The following is a 20,175-nucleotide window of genomic DNA, read 5'->3' as shown; positions in this document are numbered from 1 at the left end:
GTGTGTCCCAATGCACGTCCAATTCCAAAAGTGCAGCGATTTGATAACTAGTAGTTTAAAGCAAGTATCAACCTGTCCCCCAAGACCAGTATTGTCCAGCAGATGTCCCTGTTTTCACTCAAAGGCAGCCTAATGTCACCCATCTCAACTGCACCCAATCATTGCTATCATCATGTCATCATCATCTCCTAAATAGACCGGCATCCTCTCTGCCACTTTGATCGAATCACAGCTCTACAGCCTAACTGCTCCATTTCATGCCATTGCAGATTGGACTGGTGGGTGACAGCATGAGTTTATAGGACAGAATCTGTACTGTAGGCAATAAGCTTTATTTCAAATGGCCTAAACTGTGTTTCTCTTTAATTCAACATCTCTTAGACAGCTATAATAATCATAAAAAACAAAGGTTGTGTTCATTTGCATCACAATTGACATGAACAGTGAGAACATCTACCTTTGTTGAACACACTTATTGTAAGTCGCTTTGGATAAAAGCGTCTGCTAAATGATCGTAATGTAATGTAATGTAACATCTGAGTGGTATGAGATGTCAGAAAAATTAGGTTTCAACATATTAACTGATCAACTCAATTAGCCAATTTTGTCAAACCAACACGATACAAAAGAAAAGATAAGTTAATAAGAGCCACATAGAAGAACCAGGCACAAGTGAATGTTTGTCATCATTAATGGAAAAATTATTAACATCATTCATTGCTGTAACTGTCAATCAAACCCTAATCAGACGGATGAGACTCCACATTAATAGGCACTGCAATTTACTCTACAAGGCACTTGACACGCTGACATTTTTCTTGCCCAAGTGTTTCTTGAAGAACATCTGGACTCTTTCCCACAGGTCCAGCTGTGCGTCAGAATGGGCTTTAGGCTCCCCGCCAAACGCCACCACCTGCCCTATGGCTGCATGGAACCCAGAGGGATAAAACTGCAGGTAGGGAACTTCCAAAAAGTGTCCAGCTTTAGGGTATTCGACCACCTCAACAGATTCTTTGCCGTGTTGTCTCAGTGTTGCAGCCGACTGCGAGGCAAAAAAAACGCTGTTCCAGTTACGGTCGTCTGCAGAAACAGCAAACAGGAAGTGACAGCTGGCACGTTCTATCGGGATCAAAGACGCCCGGTTCTGTTCCAAGGTGGCATCAGGCAAAACATCACGTAAATCTCTGAGCCCAGAGTCTGTGAATTTAGCATTCTCAAGGACAGGAAGAAGCGTAGGCATGACGATGTCTTTGTATTGCAATGGAATCCCAGTGTTTGCATTGCAGCCATTGATACAGACGGTCGCAGAGATCCCAGGGAGGAAAGAGGCCATTGATAGAGCCAACGCACCACTGTGAGAAATGGATATGATGCCGATCCCAGGGCCAAGGACCTGAGCAGAGCATCTGGGATTAATGCTGCTCACAGTAAGGTTTCATCCCCAAAAATCGACAGCTTTATATTTCAAAAATGTCCAAAAGCCATTCAAATCAACAACTCAAAGCCTTGCGGTTGTGATTAGAAGCTTTGCAAAACTAAACATCTACTTCATCTGTATTTCATGATATCACATATATGTAGGGACTGAAATAACTTAAATGTGTATCTGATGCAGGGGGCCACCAAGGGAAAAGCTTTGGCTTCACCTGTTTGTCCAACAACATTGAGGATCAACCGCACACATGACCCTGTTGTCATCATGATTGCAATTTCAGGAAACAGTCAGTAGATGGCGACAATCGCACAGTTTACACAAATGTGGGGCCAACTTCTGCATTCTCCGAAATTGATATTGTGCATTTATGATATATATTCGATTCAACTACATACAACCAGAATATGCTTACACTTCAAGAAGTAATAAAATAGGTAATTGCTCCAAAAAACAAGAGCACCAAGGCTTTGTCTCCAGTACTAACCTGTGGTTGACTCCTCAGAAAACTTGCTGCTTCTTCAAAGTACTCTAAATCCAACTTCTCTGGATTTTTGGGTAGATCCTGGTAGCGGATGTAGGCCAGTGCCAGGACCACAAACCCTTTACCTGCCAACAGACTGGCCCTGGGTTCAGCAACACCTCCACGCAATGCATACAGGTCTAGAACTGCTGGAAACGGACCTTTACCTGGAGAGAATAAGAAAATGAAGTGTTACAATCATGACATCATTCCCTCATCTATGTATTTACCTTCACCTCCATCTTAATTGAAAGAGCAGAACACAACTGGCCTGGAGGTATGAAGAGGACTCCTCTGATTCTCCCCTCTCGCACTTGTATTCTCCTCATCCCTTCTGTCATGTATACTCTCTCGTTGGTTTCAGCAGCCAGGAGCTCACCAGTGTCTCCACTCAGTGCTTGTATCTCCACCAGTGTTGGGCTGAGCACATTCTTCTTCAGGAATTGAGTATGCGGAGTCTCTGGTGACATGGCCCAAAACAAACCCATGGGCTCCACTCCAGTGTAACTTCCTCCCACAGAGGCAGCACGGCAGACATCCACCAGCCCAGTTTCATCTGCTTTGTACTGGGCAGAAGCTGTGAAATTAATCCCTCTGTCATCAACAACTTTGGACCTCAGTTGGATACTTTTGTGCGGGACAAGTCCTTCGACTCTGACCTGGACCGCTTTATCAAAGAGACAACGGAAAGTGGGGAGAATTTTCACACGGATCTGAGAGGGAGCCATTCTAGGTCTTCAGGATGGAATCCAGATGTGTCCTCTTAATTTGGGCTACAAGGCAATAAAGGGATGAAAACACGTCAGAGCTTCCAGAAACCAAACATCGCCTCTACACACACCTGGATTGTTAATATTACAAGGTCTCATAAAAACCATATTATAATCTTTGGCGGCCTAATAGCACATTGAGCATGACTAACTATAAATTAAACATATAAAAGATATATGAGTGCGAGTGGTTCTAGCAACCAAACGAAACAGTGAGCTGATGTTTAGGAACACTTGAATTTGATATCTCCCAACAAGATAAATAGACAGGTATTGTTTCTTTGCAGAGAGGGAGCCTGTTATAACAAAATGGCACTGTAAAAGTCATTTATTTTGTGTTAAGTGTGGCGGAGGAGTTGCCCTGAACACAACCATATCAGTTATTGCCAGTAACTATGCGGTAATATTGTTTTATAGCCCGTCAAGAATGAGACATCAGATCAAGCCGTTTCAAGGTCCAAATGTTGGACTTTTACCTTGAAATCTCCTTAAATGGTTCGGTAAAAGTGCTTGCTTACACACAACAACAGTATGAATCACCACCAGTGGACAAACACACACGCACACACACACACACACACACACACACACACACACACACTAAAGAAATCTGAAACGTCACTAAGAGTAATCTTACCAAAGTCTGAGCAGAATGACACTATTAAACCTCTTCAGACTTATAAGACACCTGCAATTAGAAGCACGAAACATGATAGTTAGACACATATTTAGTTAATGCATTCATATTGGATGGTGAGACTAACAAACTATAGAGAACTACTTTCTTAGTTTCTGTTTACATGCCATAATATGCCAACGTTTTAAGGGGAAGACTTACGTTGTATGGTTGAATCCCCCGACGTAGTGGCTTTGGCTGCTGAAGATCACATTAAGAATATGCGTACTAAAAATGTTTACCTGCATCTTTCATACAACATGTAAACAAAGTACAACAGAGGAATCCACGAGAACCCTGAAGGCAGCAATACAACATGGAGGAGAATGGTTCCAACCACTTTAAGTGGAAAGTGGGCGGGTTGTTTCAGATTAAGTTCAAGATCCAGATCAGATGCCCGGATGCACTGGAGTTGTTCACTAGTTGTTTAACGTGAACGACTAAGTAACATTAACGTTCATTTCCCTCAGCGAAGTCGGCGTCAGGATGCACAAGTGACTACACCCATTTTTCCAAAATAAGATACAAAGTTTGCGCGAGGATACGCACGCTACTACGTTTGTTTTTTCAGAATAAGAGACAAAGTCAGCCTAAGGATACACAAGTTTGTACGCCCGTTTCTATAATTAAGCTATTGACACACACTTAATCCTCTTAATGACTGATTTATTTAAGTTCAGGACAACTCTGACTACACACCTTGACCTAAAAATGGCTTGAAGTCTGCAATTTGAGGAGCTGTAAAACTTTTTTTTTTTAATAAATTCTAAAAAAGGTTAGGATCAAGCAGCTCAATCACAGCTGTTAAAAACTACAAAATTGAAAACCAAAGCCACTTAGAAGTTGGCAAAGGTTAGGGGTTGAATTCACTCATATGTCCACTAGCGATGCACTAAATTTAAAGGTTTCTGTGTGCAATGGAGTCATCAAGCCAAAAGAGGCGGCATTAAAAAGCAGAGCAGTAGAGGCCCGGCAGTAACTTGACCCCAATATGAAGCTGGAGAGTGGAAATTGTGTCCGAGCTGACCGTATCAAAACAAAACAGCTTGCAGATTGTTTCATTCATGGGAAGAAGTGAAAGTGTGAGAGGGCCCAATCAGGTGACGAAATTGGGTGCTGAACTAGTTCTCATGGCAAGGAGCCAGAAAGTACATAATCCCTGTTGAACAACTCTGGACCTTACATTTTTTGCCCATATCAAATGCAATCGATGTGCAAAAGCACTACAAATATTACAACATGTCCTCACTACCTTATGCTCTGGTGGACAAAATTAAGAACTTAAACATGTATACTTGGTGAAACCTGATCAGAAAATGACCCATCAAACACTTGTAAACGTACTGAATACTAACCATGTCATGAGGCAGAACCAGATCATTTCAAGGCCATTAAGCAACCCCAATCCTCTCTGCAGTATTACCAAGAGGCCACTTTCACTTCTTGCCCCTGACCTTTGACCCTTGTCCTTTGTAAACATCCTGTTGAGCAAGAACCGCAGCAAGGTTAGTCCCAAACAGATGCACTATTTGCTTATCAACACAGTAGTCAGCTAAGACTAAGACACTTATGGGACTAATGGGGATTACAGGACTATTTATAGTCCAGGCAGCACAATAAGACAAACATATGAACCAACAGCCTTTCTGCTACCAATGACTAAGCATCACACATGTTCACTGTCCCATGGAAATGAAGCTCAATTCAATATTTGGAACAAATTCCTTCGAGCACAAATGATCTCTTGTGCTTCCTATTCTAATAAAAACAGGGAAACCAGGCTGACAGAAGCTTCAGCTGCCATCACCATCCTTCATCATCAGTGCACAACCCCAGTGCTTCTCAAGAAGTGTCTTAATCTTCAAGACCAAGATTTCTCTATTTGTTTAAATCGCTTCCCTTATTCTAACATAAACATTTCTTAGACTTCTTAAGACAAAACGATCAGCACCTTCATTTGGGGTGTGAGAGCGCTTAGGATCCACAAATCATTCCTGCACAGATGTAGGTTTAGTGGTGGTCTTGCCTTACCAAACGTTCAATCCTATTACTGGGCAAAACACATTCATAAATTACACTACTGGATTTATTACCCTCATCTATCTTGCTGCAGGCTGGAAGCCCGTTCCTGCTGCACCTGATCCTTTGTTCCTGCCCTGATACGCTCCACTCCCAACCAGGATCTCAACATGCACCAAAAACCCTGTGATACTGATTTTGTAGCAATTCAGGAAACACTTAAAATTTTTTGTGTCAGATGTTTTGAGAATTGTGCTGCACTTACATCCCAGATAGCACTTGCCACGATGGAACATTCTCCACAGCCATGTTCAAACTCAAACAATTAAGACATGAATTAAAAGATAATGCTGGTAGGGAAGGAACGTCATGGGATTGGCTAGACCTAAGGCTCGGAAAATGGAGTGCTAGCTTGGTAAAATAGGATTAACCGCGTGGATAGTTCTAGTTATATTCACTCTGCTGATGTGTTGCATCGTACCCATACTGAGGCATGTTCTTACAAAGACTCTCGCAAACCAGATGAGCGTGGTGACAGCTTCAAGGTTGGCAAAGATTCAACAGGCACACATGGTCATTGGACAACTAGACTTGTTCCCTATACCAGACTACATGCAGGATACAGATGCTGACTCAACGGAGTCAGAGGAGACCAACGGACAGACGTCTGTCTTGAACACGAGTGGTGAACTCTGAACTCTGGAGGTCACTGAAGTGAGTGGGTTGGACAAAATCCCCTGTGATAGTGCTAGTAACCTCTCCGGGGTGGCTCTGAATGTGCCGACATCACATACTGCCACGCATGAGGACATCTACATCACCATATGAGAACTCTGCACTTCCTGTATCAGAATTTGGTTTGATATCATAATAGATATGCTCTGTATCAACATGTTAACATGTATTTGTTACTCATACTATTTGCATCTGCACTGGTAAATGATGATAATAATTCCTTGATGCCACGTCGTATGAAGTTTTAGGTTGAGGTCTTGATTTTGAAAGTTTGTGTTAATTTTATTTGGATCTTATTTTCAGTTAAACAGGTTAAACAATTAATTAACTCATCAGTCACAGTTAAGCAATTCATAGTTCAGTTTTACATTGCTGGTTTATGTTTTTAATCTACACACAACTGCACACCGCAGGCGAATGCTGACATGATCTGCCAGGCTTGCAGTACATGTGTAACCTATTTTTATGTATGTGTATGTATAGTTATGGAACCACTACTAGCGCAGAAGCGTGATCGCCCATGATTAAGTCTGGAGAGGCAAGGGGGTCGTGAGGGAATTTTTCTAGTGTACTGATGCTAGTTTTTGCCCGTCACTGGTTCTTGGTTCCAGCAAAAAAATGTATACCATCATGTTGGCGATATTGGAATCGCCATAGGGGGGATATGTGGTAGAACATATACCATGTTCATAGAGTTATTAGTATTATGTAAGTGAACATTATGTTTTTGGGCCTTCACTTACTGTCTGTGAGAGAAAGTTGTTGAGAATGTTGTCCTTGTCCTAAATGTCTGGTCGTGCCAGAATCTGTTTCAGAGGCTAAGTAAACACAGTGTGTTTACTTACCAGTGGAATGACATCATCAGACTAAGATGATTGGTCTGACATCTGAATCTCCACGGTTATATTGTCATCTCATGTCATAAGTGGTTGTGTTTTGTCAACATTACTTTGTTTCCTTTTTCACCTAACTGACATTAAATTCAAATATTCAGCCCAAAACAACAAACTCAAAACTCAACCTTGAACTAATAAACAAACAAAACAAGGATGACTGGACTTTGTCTTGGTGAGCAACACGAGCAGATTAAATGTACACAAATGTCAAATAAAAGTGCAAAGAACAATTAGTTATAAAATGCCCCCATTTATTCCATTTACAGTACTTTGATTAGTTACAGATTTCCACAAGGAGCCCACAGTGAATAAATAGAACTTTATCTGAGCAGAGACCTAATGACTGAAGCAGACACCGCTTTCTTACCAAGTTCTTATTTTCATTCAGGCGTAAATTTAGAAAATTTTGCAATGCTTTCACGTGTTAAAAATCATCGGAGTACTTTATCTTGCTTGTGCACACTGAGTGAAAACATGCTGTTTTACATTAAGTAGGACGTAAAGAAGCAGAGTGGGACTTTTTTGTAAAGTTTGCTGAAATCTGTTACGTGCTCTGTGGGTAAAAAATAGGTTATATCTCTGCAGCGCCCCCTACTGACAGTCTGACTTGTGGGTGTTTGTTTTTTTGGCCACCAAGAAGAAGAAGTGGTTCAAAGTCCTTATTGGAAGCATTTCTATGAGTGTAAATCACATGTTTTGCTTTGACAATAATCAATGTTCACTGGAAGATCATTGGATCACTGCTGTATTGTTGGTATTAGGATGGAATCATGGTGTAAATAGTACACTCAAATGCAAGAGCAGGTGCATTCATTAAAATCCTAAATTACATAACACAAAAAAAGAGTGTGTATACAGAGATTGTTATGAATGAGGAGGCTTGGAAGTTTTACCACTGTATACTTTATTCCCAATTTAAAAGTAATAGATCAGCCTTTCGTCGCTCTGTGGCCTCATCGTATTAACAATAATGTGAAATCTGAATAAACAAGAGAATAAGTCATCAAAATGAATTGCAAAACACTAATTTCAATTAAGTTTTGGTTGTTGTGCATTTGTTACAATACAAACATTTATCAAGCATTTCTGAGCTCATTTTGGCCCAGTTTGTTAAAGATCGTCTAAGGGCCTTATTTGCTTGACTTTATTACAAATAAATTGGCAATTGCAAAGATTTGAAAAAGCTAGAAATTAAATCATTAAACGGTGCACATAAATCTCCATATGTCCTCTGGGGTCAAATTGACCCCAAATAGTTTGACTGTTATCTAAAGCATAAAGTGTAAATTTTCAATTATTTTTATGTCACACCTTTAGTCCGACTCCAGTCCAACGCATCACCACAAATGTTTCCATTCATTTTGGAATTTAGGGCCAAAAGGCCTTGCTTACATAAAATATACCCTATTTTTGAGTTTAAAAGATAAGATAATTTCTTTTTTGAAATATTTGATATGATCTTTACTATTTGACATGAACCGGAGTGGAATATGTCAAAGTTTAGTGAGGCTGCTGTTTTTGAATTTTTTGAATGGTAGCAAATACTAACACCTATTGTCCTCTGGGGTCAAAAATGGTTTAGGCTTTGGGGCCTTTTGGGGCCCAAGGAGCAAAGGAGTTATAAAATTCAATCAAATGACTTCTTCTAATCACAAAGAGCATTGTATCAAACAACCCCTATACATTTCAGACCATTTGATGAAAGAAAACACATTTGATCAACTTTTTGAGTATTGTATTTAGTAACTTTTTTAGTATTGTATTGTCCTTGGGGTCAAATTGACCCCAAGGACAATACGAGGGATAACCCAAGTTAGTTATGCAATAAAAAGGTTTGCATGAAATGCAGACCTTAAGTTTTTCTTAAATTACCATCGCATGGCAACAAAATGCTTCTAATAATTCCGGAAAATACCCAAGAATTGGCAGATTTGGTGTTAAACAAGATTTTAAATAAAAAAAAAAACAAGTACAAGTTTTTACAAAGATTTAAAAGGCTTGAATTTAGATGCAAATGTTTTGCGTACAGACTCCTTCTGATTTGGACAGGTTGTAAATTGAAACACCTAGTAGGGAAGAGAGTGAGTCATCATATTTAAACATGTTCTATTACCTTTATGTTTCAGCCGCACAGTCTCTCTCATATGGATCGTCATGCAGCTGTTCCTTAACCGAGTGCAAAAACAAATGCCATCTAACACCATTTTCATTTGGAAACAGGCGGTGTGTGTGTGTGTGTGTGTCTTTGACAGGAACTCTGTCTCCTTTGCATCCTTACGCGATTAGAAAACAGGGATGTAAACGGGAACAACGGCGCACACTTTCACCGAGCACAGGGAAGCGATGATAGGAGGGAAATGAAGTCCACACACACACACACACACACACACACACACACACACACACACACACACACACACACACACACACACACACACACACACACACACACACACACACACACACACACACACACACACACACACACGTCGGGGAAGTACCAGCTTACATGCATCTGTTTTTGTAGCATCACAATAGCACATGGGACGACTTGCTTGTTCTGCAGGCAGAGGGTGTGTTTATAGTCATCGATGACACACACAGACCTTAGAAAAGCACTAGACCAGGACTATGGATGAATTCAAAACCCCTCCCCACCCCAAACGGGACCGTTTAGTGTGTCATTACACCTCAAACCTTCACATGGGTTCATGTAAGAAGCTTAGACATGGAGCACCAATAAGGGGAAAGATGAGTTGACATGCAGCCGTCTTGAGACACGCTGTGACAGATCTCTTTAATAAACCATTCCATCATTTCTCCTCCACAAATCTATAATGATGACGATGGATGACGTGACGCTACTGAAATACCTACAGTGATCCAGATTCACTAAAGATTCACGCCCAAATGTAAGACGGCAAATCACCAGAAATGACACACAAAAAAAAGGTGAGGAGCAGTTGTTGCGTGAAGTGTTATCGTCTGTTCGTCTCTGTCCAAGGCACAACACTGTCAGGAACAATTGGGGGTGGGAACAGATTTCGTCTCCTCCTAGAGAGTAAAGACAGATCAGCAAAGCCCGGATAAAAAAGGAGCTTAATGGTGTAAAGATGCCAGTCTGAGTGGATTAGTGCCGCAGTGGCGTCAGCTCGCTCAGTGCTGTTTAATGGCCTGTTTAGGTCACAACATGAAGGAAACATGAATGGAAAAACAAATAAATAAATAAATAGAAATAGAAAACTCTGCACCCAAGAACGTGAGAACTGTGATTCAAATTCAAGAGATGCAATGCAATGTAGTGTTAGTGAATCTGGACCTGAGTTTACATATTGTATAAAGACAAAAGAAGAAGAAGAATCGCTGCCAATAGCAACAGTGTCACCTCACGCGGTGCGTAAGACCCGAGCGCACAAAGATACAAACATGACAAGGAGCAAACCTTCACTATTTTTGGACCCAACTCATTCTGCAGTGATGGTTGGCTACATGGAACTGTTGGCTTTGGTCTAATAAACAAAAGCACAATAAACAATAAATAAGAGGAATCTTTCCCGTTGGAGCTTGAATGTCGTGTCTCTATGGCATCTGTCAGTCCGTTTCAAGTCATCGATTATTATGTTGGAGGCTTTTGTTTTTCTCGCTGAGGATGGCACACGATTGGACACTGGGGGGGGGGGGGGGGGGGCTGGTGTGAGTGTGTGTGTGTTTCAGTACTGTAACATAGGGAGGAAAGGGGCGGGGCATGCATACATCCGGACAATACCACATGCACATTAAGGAGGGGGGAAGGGGTGGGGGGCTCTGGTCTCTGCTCCTGGGGGTTTGTTTGGTTCCGGAGGAGCACATCCATCGTGTTTCTCCCCCCCCCCCCCCCCCCCCTCTCAAGTCTGAACTTCTCTCGTTTGTGCGTCCGTGTGAAACGTTCCCGAGACTTCGCTTCTCCTCTCCGTCCTCGATGATTTTCTTCGGCCGTATTTTCGCAAATGGAGGGGGTTCGGGTTAAAAAAAGAAAAACGGGGGGAGGCGGCGATGCGACAGTTAACTGGACGAGGCCGATGCAAGGCGGGGACAACAGGTCGTCCCTGCGTTACAGAGTCTTTGTTTGTTGGCCCCATTCAGAGTTCAGTGCGACAGGGGTGGGTGTGTGTGTGTGTGTGTGTCTGTGTGTGTGTGTGTGTGCGTGTGTGTGTGTGTGTCCCAATGCACGTCCAATTCCAAAAGTGCAGTGATTTGATAACGATGCCTCAGAGCGTTGATTGCAGGGCACCTAAAAAAAACAACAACAACAACAACAACAAGGGGAAACGCATTCCTGTAGGTCCCTTTGTTTGAAATGAAGGAGACGTCGAGGGTCGGGGGACAAAAGAATCACAAGAGACACCAAAAGAGTCTTCAGCCAGTCCGGATAGTGGATCAAATTTGAAGTAAGTCCTTTGAGGGTTTGAAGCCCTCGCGCCCCCGTCTGCTTGCTCCGTCTTCCTGTCAGCCCAGCGTCGCGTCCTTACCGGGTGCAATGGGGGGAGGGGGCGGGGGTGGGGGGGTGACTAGAGCAAGACGAGTCCGGCCCTGAATGAGTTGGGGGGGGGGAGGGAGGAGGGGGGGGACCGCGAGCAAGGTTACATCACACTGGACAGAGAGAAGAGGACCCGGCGAGCGGAGCGGAGCGGCGGGCAGACGGCGAGTGTTTCCTGCTCCGTTGTTACTCGCTAGCTGGCCTGTGATGTAAAGATGATGGACGGTTATGAGCCGGGGCGGCGTCATAGCCCAGCTAGCGGGGTTAACGGCTCGCCATAATTTGAGCTCCGCCGGAGGGAGGAGGCCGAGAGCCTTCAAACACCCGCCTCCAGGTCGTATGTCCAGCGTGTGTGGGAGGCGGGGTGGGGGTTGGGCTGGTTGATCACTGGGGCGCTGGCAGCAGTCGAATGTGGCTGGATCTCAATAGGTGCTCGAAGGCCTTAAGGGGAAATCAGGACATTGAAATAGGGATTTTTAGCACTACATTGACGAAGGTGAAGAAGAAGATGAGGGAAAGCGACACACATACCTGCCCTAGCTCGCTGAGGCTCATCCACACCGTCACTTTCCTGTAAGAGGAGAGGAGATCACTTTCCACTCGTTTACACTCATTTTCGCACATGTGTGTGAGTAATTGCAGATGAAATGTGTGCCATGCAGCTCCGGTGTAAGCAGTCACATGTTTGTGCGTTAAATATCTCATACTGTTTCATGTTTCAGCTTTTTTTCACAGAGATTAGAGAAGCGGGATTCAGGAGCTTTAAGGAAATGATGAAATGTTCGTGCGGGATGATTCAGCATGATACCCAAAAATAAAACAATTCAAGCAAGGCAGCACCTGAAGGCAACACGGAAGACAACAATAAAAATGCAAACACAGACAAGACATGCAGGGGCGACTCGAGCGTTCAAGGTGCATGTGGCAAAAGAAATATGCATGAGGGCGAGCGCGGCCGTTAAGTGATGGATGAGTGAGTAGGCGGAGCCAGGCAGGCAGCTGAACGAGCGCGGACGAAGGGTGAGCGAGCGAGGTTAACGCGGTCGTGAGACGGCGCGGCTCTTACGAGTCATTTCGACTCCGCCCGGCTCTCTCCGGGGTTCTCCCCTCCCGCTGGGCTGGCCGGCGTCGGTGACCGGGGCTCAGGTGGAGGCATTGGCATTGGCATTGGCAGGGGGATGGGTTGGCTCTGTGCTACAGGCTGCTGGCCATCTGGGTTTTCTGGACCCACGCTAGACGCGGGCTGGCCAATGATTACTATGTTTCCTGTAGGATTAGAGCATGGAAATACTAAACACGCTAAGCCTGTATGAACATGTTTCAATCTGTTGCTGAGGTAACGGGACAGCTGTGAGTTCAGTCGGCCCGGTTAATCAAGCTGCTTTAGCGTCGTCAAAATGTTGCTTTCGAAAGCTTAAAGTGACTCGTTTCCTCTCGTTCTATGCAGATGACACCTTGCTTACTACTACATACATCAACATCAACGCAAACAGGAAGAAAACAATCAATTCCAGCTGCTGATAATCAAAGATTAGACAGCGTTTGCATAGAGAGAACAGAACTATGACATTTTGTCGGTGCTGGAGAACAACAACATCCTGTTTACAGATATGAAGGTCAGACGTAGAGCAGCACTAATTGTTTTTCTGCGGAGTATTGCCGGATATTAGTCAACTCCACTCGACTCTCACATCAAAAGTAACCTAGTTTCATCTGTGTGAATGATATTCTGGTTAAAGTTAATCGGCAGTTTGAGCCCCAATAAGCTCACCTCCGTCCTGCTCCGCTTTGATCTGGGCCTCCAGGTCCTCCGGGTCCACGTACTGGTAGTTTTCGTCGTCTTCGGGCGGCTTGCACTTGCCGCAGCAGAAACAGCAGCAGCAGCAACAGCAGCAGCAGGTGAACAACGTACAGCACAGCACCAGGCTCTGCAGGGAAGATCACACACACGCACATGAACACACACACATGAACACACACACACACACACAGCAACGGTTCAATCATTGTCCAGCCACATCAGGAAATTCCATAATTTCCCTTTAAAACAAGGAATACACGTGTCAAAATGTTGTAAAGTACTATATGATGCAGTCTGATTGATTACTTATTCATGAATAATTGTAGAGCACAAACCTTAAACCACCATTTGGACATGAGGAAGTAGTACTTGACGCTTTCCTCTCCGAACTGTTCGGACACGTACAGGCCCATGGAGCCGTACTCGTCGTAGATCTTCCTCTTGGTGTCATCGTTTAAAATGGAGTTGGCGTTGTTGATCTCCTTGAACTTGTCCGCTGCCTCCGGATTGTCCGGGTTCTTATCCGGGTGGTACTTCAGAGCTAGCTTCCTGGCAGGGGGAGACGGGGAGAGGAGAGGAGAGGAGAGCGTGAAGTGAAGTGAAGTAATGACAGGTTGATTAGATGGCAAAGGGGAAGTGTGAAGGGTGTGAAGTGGCGGGTGAAGGAAGGAAGAAGGGAAGAGGGCGAATCGAGACTCTCCTGCAGACACACCCACTCCCTCCATCCCTCCATACATGCATACAGCGGTTCTCCTGAATTGAACATGCATAGTTTTGGAGTATAAAATCTACTGGAAACACACAATTGTAGTTTATTCCTATTCAGGACGCTGTGTTTCCATCTGGCACCCCCCCCCACACACACACACACTCATACATGCTGTAAATGGGGCAGATTTTACATGTCTATTATCCTTGGTAGCTCCAATTGCCGTCTCATCTCAACGCGAAACACAAACGCACGCTCAAACCATTTTGCATGTTCAGGTGGACGACAGCAGATGCAAAGGCAAAGGCGCGTTTTGTTTACCTGTACGCCTTCTTGATGTCTTCAGCCGAGGATCCTCTTTCCAGCCCTAGCACCTTATACAGACTCTCCCCGGCGGTGGACATCTTCCTTTGGGGACGAGAGGGGTTTGGCTCAGCCATGGCTCACCTCTGTCACGGGGGAGGAGGAGGAGGAGGAAGAGGAGAAGAAACGACTTGGTTACAAACCACTGACAGGGCGCAGCGTGTTGACACGTCCACAACAAACCTTTAAACACTTTAATTTACCAAAGGAGCAGCTTGGATTATGCTTAATTATGGTTTATGGATCAGATCCTTAACTTTTTATATTCTGAGAAACACGCCCGGCACTGCAGGAGGAAGATTTGTAAAAAAGATGGTGAACTAGACAAGACGTTATATATCAATTTAATAGACCTTAGTGTGGTTTTATATCATACTGGTGTCGAGGCCAAGTATGAGCAGATTTATTAACGGGAGCCTATATGGGGAAATCTATGGCTTTGGTAACTTAAGTGTGGAAATCTAAGGCACAATGTTTCGTCTGCCTGGAGGAGGAAAACCAAAGACTTTCAGTAGGCAGTATGACGCAAGAAGTAATTGGGATAAAACGTCCTAAAGCTCATAAAAGCTCCCTGGAATCTTAATAAATCCTTGTCTCTGGTTCTGGTCTGTAGTTAAGTATTAAACGCAGTGTTGTAATGACATTCTGCAACGGGGCTGTCGCTTAATTAAAAAGGCTCTTCTCCGTTTTTGAGAAATACAAAGACAAATAAATAAAAATCAAAGGCGGCCGCCGTTTTTTAACAGCAGGAAAGAAGACGTTACATTAACATTCAAAAGCCTGGAAACGGCGACGTCATACTAAAATACACAAGCAGGTCGATTAAGAGACGACCACCACACACACACACACAAATAAAGTTGGTCAAGTCGTCGACTAAAGAAGATTACATTTGTGCTGATGTCACAGATTACCTGTGCAAGTCCACACACACACACACACACACACAGATTGTGCAGCCCGTCACCATAGCAACGTGTAGGATTCAACGTCTTTCTGTAGCGTTATAGTTACAGTAGTGGGACGTTGCATCACTTCCTCCACCAAGCTGGCTAATCTGTCAACCATTAGCAGGTTTTCTGTGAATACACTCCATTGTTCTCTTGAGTCGCTGTTGTTTGGTCTCTTGCATTGTTTCCTTCCAGTGTTGTGACTTTCAGGAGGCATGTCCTCACATATCAGGGAATTATGTTTGACAGAAGTTGGTCTATTCAATAACCTGTTGTTGCACTGGGCTTAATACTCAAACATTCATCTTCACAAACGAGCTGCAGGCCAAGATAGCGTTTCTGCCGGAGCCGAGGTCATTCACGTCGACACGGCCCCAAGCATGTTGCACGGGAAGCAGACGGGGGAGCATCATCACAACAAGACCATTAGGTTAATTAGCCAACTGCAGGCATTGTGGTGCAGTGTCCAAACTGCCATGCATGCAGATAAGAACCCTAACAGCACACAGAGAGCAGCAGCTGTGTCAGAATGACCCACATGTCCACAGTATCTCCACTACAGGCTGGGTCTGCAACACTCAGACTTATGTGCTCCAAGTCATATGAAGTGCAGGCGTTGCTCTAAATCTAAAACCAGAATTTCAGAGAAGATGGGAAAAAGTGGTAGACAACATGAGTTACTAAGTGTAGATGACATGAGTTACTAAGTGTAGACAACATGAGTTACTAAGTGTAGATGACATGAGTTACTAAGTGTAGATGACATGAGTTACTAAGTGTAGATGACATGAGTTACTTAGTGTAGATGACATGAGTTACTAAGTGTAGATGATATGAGTTACTAAGTGTAGATGACATGAGTTAATAAGTGTAGATGATATGAGTTACTAAGTGTAGATGACATGAGTTACTAAGTGTAGATAACATGAGTTACTAAGTGTAGATGACATGAGTTAATAAGTGTAGATGACATGAGTTACTAAGTGTAGATGACATGAGTTACTAAGTGTAGATGATATGAGTTACTAAGTGTAGATGACATGAGTTAATAAGTGTAGATAACATGAGTTACAAAGTGTAGATAACATGAGTTACAAAGTGTAGATAACATGAGTTACAAAGTGTAGATGACATGAGTTACTAAGTGTAGATGACATGAGTTACAAAGTGTAGATGACATGAGTTACAAAGTGTAGATGACATGAGTTACTAAGTGTAGATAACATGAGTGAGTTACTAAGTGTAGATGACACGAGTTACTAAGTGTAGATGACATGAGTTACTAAGTGTAGATGACATGAGTTACTAAGTGTCGATAACATGAGTTACTAAGTGTAGATGACATGAGTTACTAAGTGTAGATGACATGAGTTACTAAGTGTAGATGACATGAGTTACTAAGTGTAGATAACATGAGTTACAAAGTGTAGATGACATGAGTTACTAAGTGTAGATGACATGAGTTACTAAGTGTAGATGACATGAGTTACAAAGTGTAGATGACATGAGTTACTAAGTGTAGATGACATGAGTTACAAAGTGTAGATGACATGAGTTACTAAGTGTAGATGGACATAAGTTACTAAGTGTAGATAACATGAGTGAGTTACTAAGTGTAGATGACATGAGTTACTAAGTGTAGATAACATGAGTGAGTTACTAGGTGTAGATGACATGAGTTAAAAAGTGTAGATAACATGAGTTACTAAGTGTAGATGACATGAGTTACTAAGTGTAGATAACATGAGTTACTAAGTGTAGATAACATGAGTTACAAAGTGTAGATGACATGAGTTACTAAGTGTAGATGACATGAGTTACTAAGTGTAGATAACATGAGTTACAAAGTGTAGATGACATGAGTTACTAAGTGTAGATGACATGAGTTACTAAGTGTAGATGATATGAGTTACTAAGTGTAGATAACATGAGTTACAAAGTGTAGATGACATGAGTTACTAAGTGTAGATGACATGAGTTACTAAGTGTAGATGACATGAGTTACTAAGTGTAAGCTGCACAGCGACACCCTGACCCCTCCTCTGCCCTGAGTTGACCCTTGTGGGCAGGCCTACTTTCTCTTTTACGTATACACATCAAACCTCCTTATCCAGGATAACCAAAACAAAACGATCCATATTCTGGTCCATATATCTGCTGATCCTTTCTATTCTCTCTATAATGCTCACATTTGTCTCCAGACCTGCTGCAGGAGACACAAGACGTTTCTCCTGCAGTCTGAGCTCGTTCTCGACCATTTCTCATACTTGATCACGATGAATTTGAACCCGTATTTGTGGTTGCTGTGTCTCCAACAGCAGGATTTGAATCTTGGAGGTTTAATCACACATCATACGCGTTGGTTTGGATTAACAGTCCAGTCTGACTAAGGAAGATTGTCGTCTGTGTTTGTCCTTGCGGCTCTAATCCTCTGCTAATCACCCCGCACACGGACACAGACAGTTTCTCTTTTACTCGCCAATATTTCACCATTCACAAATAAATAGTACCACAGATATTCACGTAATGATCCTTATGACCACCGGACATCTAACATGCAATAAACTGTCGCGCTGCCAGACGGTTGCGCATAAACTTAGAGGGGATAATTTAACCCAGAAATGCTACATAATAAAGCGAATTAAAAGGATAAACTCAAACATATAAAACTCGGGTGTAGAAAAAGAAGTCTAACAGTCCGTCACAATGAGCTGCTAGCCAGCTAGTAACCATGACGCCGCCTCCCTCCAAATCTTCACAGATAACCCAATACTTGCAGTAAATGAAAGTAAATGTAATAGTGTGCTTAGGTTGTGAGACGAATACGCTTGGATTGACGTGGTTTATGTCATATATTTACAGGGCTTTCTAAATTAGCAGTATTTGAATGGAGTGATTGCAGCGGCTAAGCGGTTAGCTTAACATGTACGAGCTCAGATATCTCGCGGAGAAACGCAGTTTGAGTAAATCTCGTTGTTACCTTGTGCAAAATGGACGCTGTGTGTCTCGTTGTAAGATTAGCTGGATCATAGAGGCATCCGACCCGATGTCCTGAATGCCGGTTAAAGGCTCACGATCAGTCAGGCGGTGCAGCCCACAAGCGTCGCTGAAACTGAGGCGCTGTGAAAGCCTGCGATTTCACGCAGCGGCAGCAACAACAAGGCTTCCGGGGCGCGACCTTCAAAATAAAAGCAGAGTTTCCTTTAAACAATAAAAATAAAGCAGATTTTAAATACGAGATATCTGAATCTGTTGAAATGAATAAATGGAAACCAAACATGGCACAGATATTGTTCAGGGCGCCAGCATGTGCTTACAATTTATATTTTATTTGCAGGAACAAATGAGAGTAGGTGTAGATAGGAGACATCGATGGAACAATGACTGCACAGATGAGGTGAGAGAGAAAAGGTGTGGTTGATTAAGGTTAGCGACTCTAGTAGTGATCATGTCAACGCTATAATCAACTAACTCTTATTAATTCTTATATTGTAATAACGATGTAGTTTAATACTTATGTTCCTCTTCAAATTTATTCAGCCACTAGCATTATGAGAGAATTTAATTTAGTAGTACGGAAGTCTGCATATAGTCGTTTACGCACGATATTAGAGTTATTTCCCACATAATTAGGGGATGCTCCGTTCTTGGAGATACTGCAATACCGGGTCTATGCGTGGAGTGGATGGAGCAAGCCCCTATTCCATCTACCTGCCTCAAAAATCAATTTATGGTCCCCGGGAAGAGGACGCATCAAATATTAAACTAATAAGAACAGATACTACACTTGATCTTCGTGAAAAGGCCGAGAAGCGATGTCGAACGCACCACGCGACCCTCCACAAGAGGATAGTCGTTTTACTAAAGTTGTAGTCGTAAAAATGTTGTATTAAATAGCGAGAACACGGTTAAATAGGAAACAAGATTACGAGTTTGGGTTTTTCCACAAAGACAGCTCATAGTTGTCGCCCTCTGGTGTCAAAGGGGGAAATGTATCTACTCCTGATTTTCATCTTTACATTCCGTTAAGTGGCACGACATTAAAACATTCTCCTTCCCAGCACCCGAAACCACGACCGAGCCAAAGCTAAAATTAAAAGTGGCAATATTAGTGTATTTAAAGTGATAGTTATTTGTATTTTTATTTTTTTACAATTTATATTGACAAATGCTTTGTGTGTGGTGGACGATGAAGCAATGACTAAAATGAGATTATATTAGATTCAACTTTATTGTCAATGGTGGATGTAGAATGTTTTTATGCCGATACAAGGAACCAGGGGGCGTTCCTGAGTTACTTCAATACCAGCCAGGCAGATGCGTGGAGTGGACGCAGCAAGCCCCAAGCTCACAAAAATGAAAATAGAGCTGAAATACAGCATATATGAACCGACCAAAAGGTGCACTATTCAATTCAAAATCTTTACTTATACAAGCGCCAAATAACAACAGCGCTTATCTGAAGTCACTTCACATACAAAGCATGTAAAGAAACCCAACATGAGTAAACACATGGCCCCAGCGTCAAAGAACAGCTCCCCTTCAACTGAACGGAACCTTGACGGGTTGCGTTGAGAGAGAAAGAGCACTAACTAAACTATACTACAAATAAGAATGAAACATGTAAACACAGCTGGTGGCTCTGGAGTAAATAAACACACAATGAATTAATTGTCTTTATGCAAATCTTTATTATGCATTACACAATTTCTGCCAATTTGAACAAGGGGAATGGAAACGTAACTATATGACTTACTTACACTGAACCTAATAATATTACATCAT

The 20,175-nt window shown here is 42.7% G+C and overlaps 2 protein-coding genes and 1 non-coding gene across 7 annotated transcripts; all 3 read right to left on the bottom strand.

Annotated features, from left to right (window-relative positions):
• On the bottom strand, positions 1 to 3,903 carry LOC143013751 (acyl-coenzyme A thioesterase 1-like). Of its 4 annotated transcripts, XM_076167431.1 has the most exons (5): positions 3,857 to 3,903; positions 3,564 to 3,740; positions 2,227 to 2,728; positions 1,920 to 2,122; positions 1 to 1,393 (listed from the first exon to the last, which is right to left on the bottom strand). In XM_076167431.1, the coding sequence occupies exons 3-5, from the start codon at positions 2,681 to 2,683 to the stop codon at positions 788 to 790; spliced, it is 1,266 nt and encodes a 421-aa protein (XP_076023546.1). In that variant the 5' UTR covers positions 2,684 to 2,728; positions 3,564 to 3,740; positions 3,857 to 3,903; the 3' UTR covers positions 1 to 787. The 4 variants fall into 4 exon arrangements, with proteins under 4 accessions (XP_076023546.1, XP_076023540.1, XP_076023554.1 ...); XM_076167425.1 differs by lacking the exon at positions 3,857 to 3,903 and having other exon boundaries at positions 3,564 to 3,828; XM_076167439.1 differs by lacking the exons at positions 3,564 to 3,740; positions 3,857 to 3,903 and adding an exon at positions 3,363 to 3,419.
• Positions 3,904 to 9,807: 5,904 nt separating this feature from the next.
• Positions 9,808 to 18,525, bottom strand: dnajc5ga (DnaJ (Hsp40) homolog, subfamily C, member 5 gamma a). 2 transcript variants are annotated; one of them, XM_076167695.1, is made up of 7 exons: positions 18,371 to 18,525; positions 14,399 to 14,526; positions 13,704 to 13,917; positions 13,339 to 13,495; positions 12,634 to 12,833; positions 12,099 to 12,138; positions 9,808 to 12,008 (listed from the first exon to the last, which is right to left on the bottom strand). In XM_076167695.1, the coding sequence occupies exons 2-5, from the start codon at positions 14,515 to 14,517 to the stop codon at positions 12,637 to 12,639; spliced, it is 687 nt and encodes a 228-aa protein (XP_076023810.1). In that variant the 5' UTR covers positions 14,518 to 14,526; positions 18,371 to 18,525; the 3' UTR covers positions 9,808 to 12,008; positions 12,099 to 12,138; positions 12,634 to 12,636. The 2 variants fall into 2 exon arrangements, with proteins under 2 accessions (XP_076023810.1, XP_076023818.1); XM_076167703.1 differs by lacking the exon at positions 12,634 to 12,833.
• Positions 18,526 to 19,021: 496 nt separating this feature from the next.
• LOC143014071 (U2 spliceosomal RNA) lies at positions 19,022 to 19,207 on the bottom strand. Its single transcript, XR_012965251.1, has one exon. It is a non-coding gene; the product is annotated as a U2 spliceosomal RNA (small nuclear RNA).
• Between the last annotated feature and the right edge of the window lie 968 nt (positions 19,208 to 20,175).

Source organism: Genypterus blacodes, unplaced genomic scaffold (assembly GCF_046128005.1).
Source record: "Genypterus blacodes isolate CSIRO-AG114 ecotype Tasmania unplaced genomic scaffold, CSIRO-AGI_Gbla_v1 ptg000013l_1, whole genome shotgun sequence".
Lineage (NCBI taxonomy): Eukaryota > Metazoa > Chordata > Actinopteri > Ophidiiformes > Ophidiidae > Genypterus > Genypterus blacodes.
Note: the sequence above shows the minus strand (reverse complement) of the source record. Positions and strands in the feature narration are given on the sequence as shown.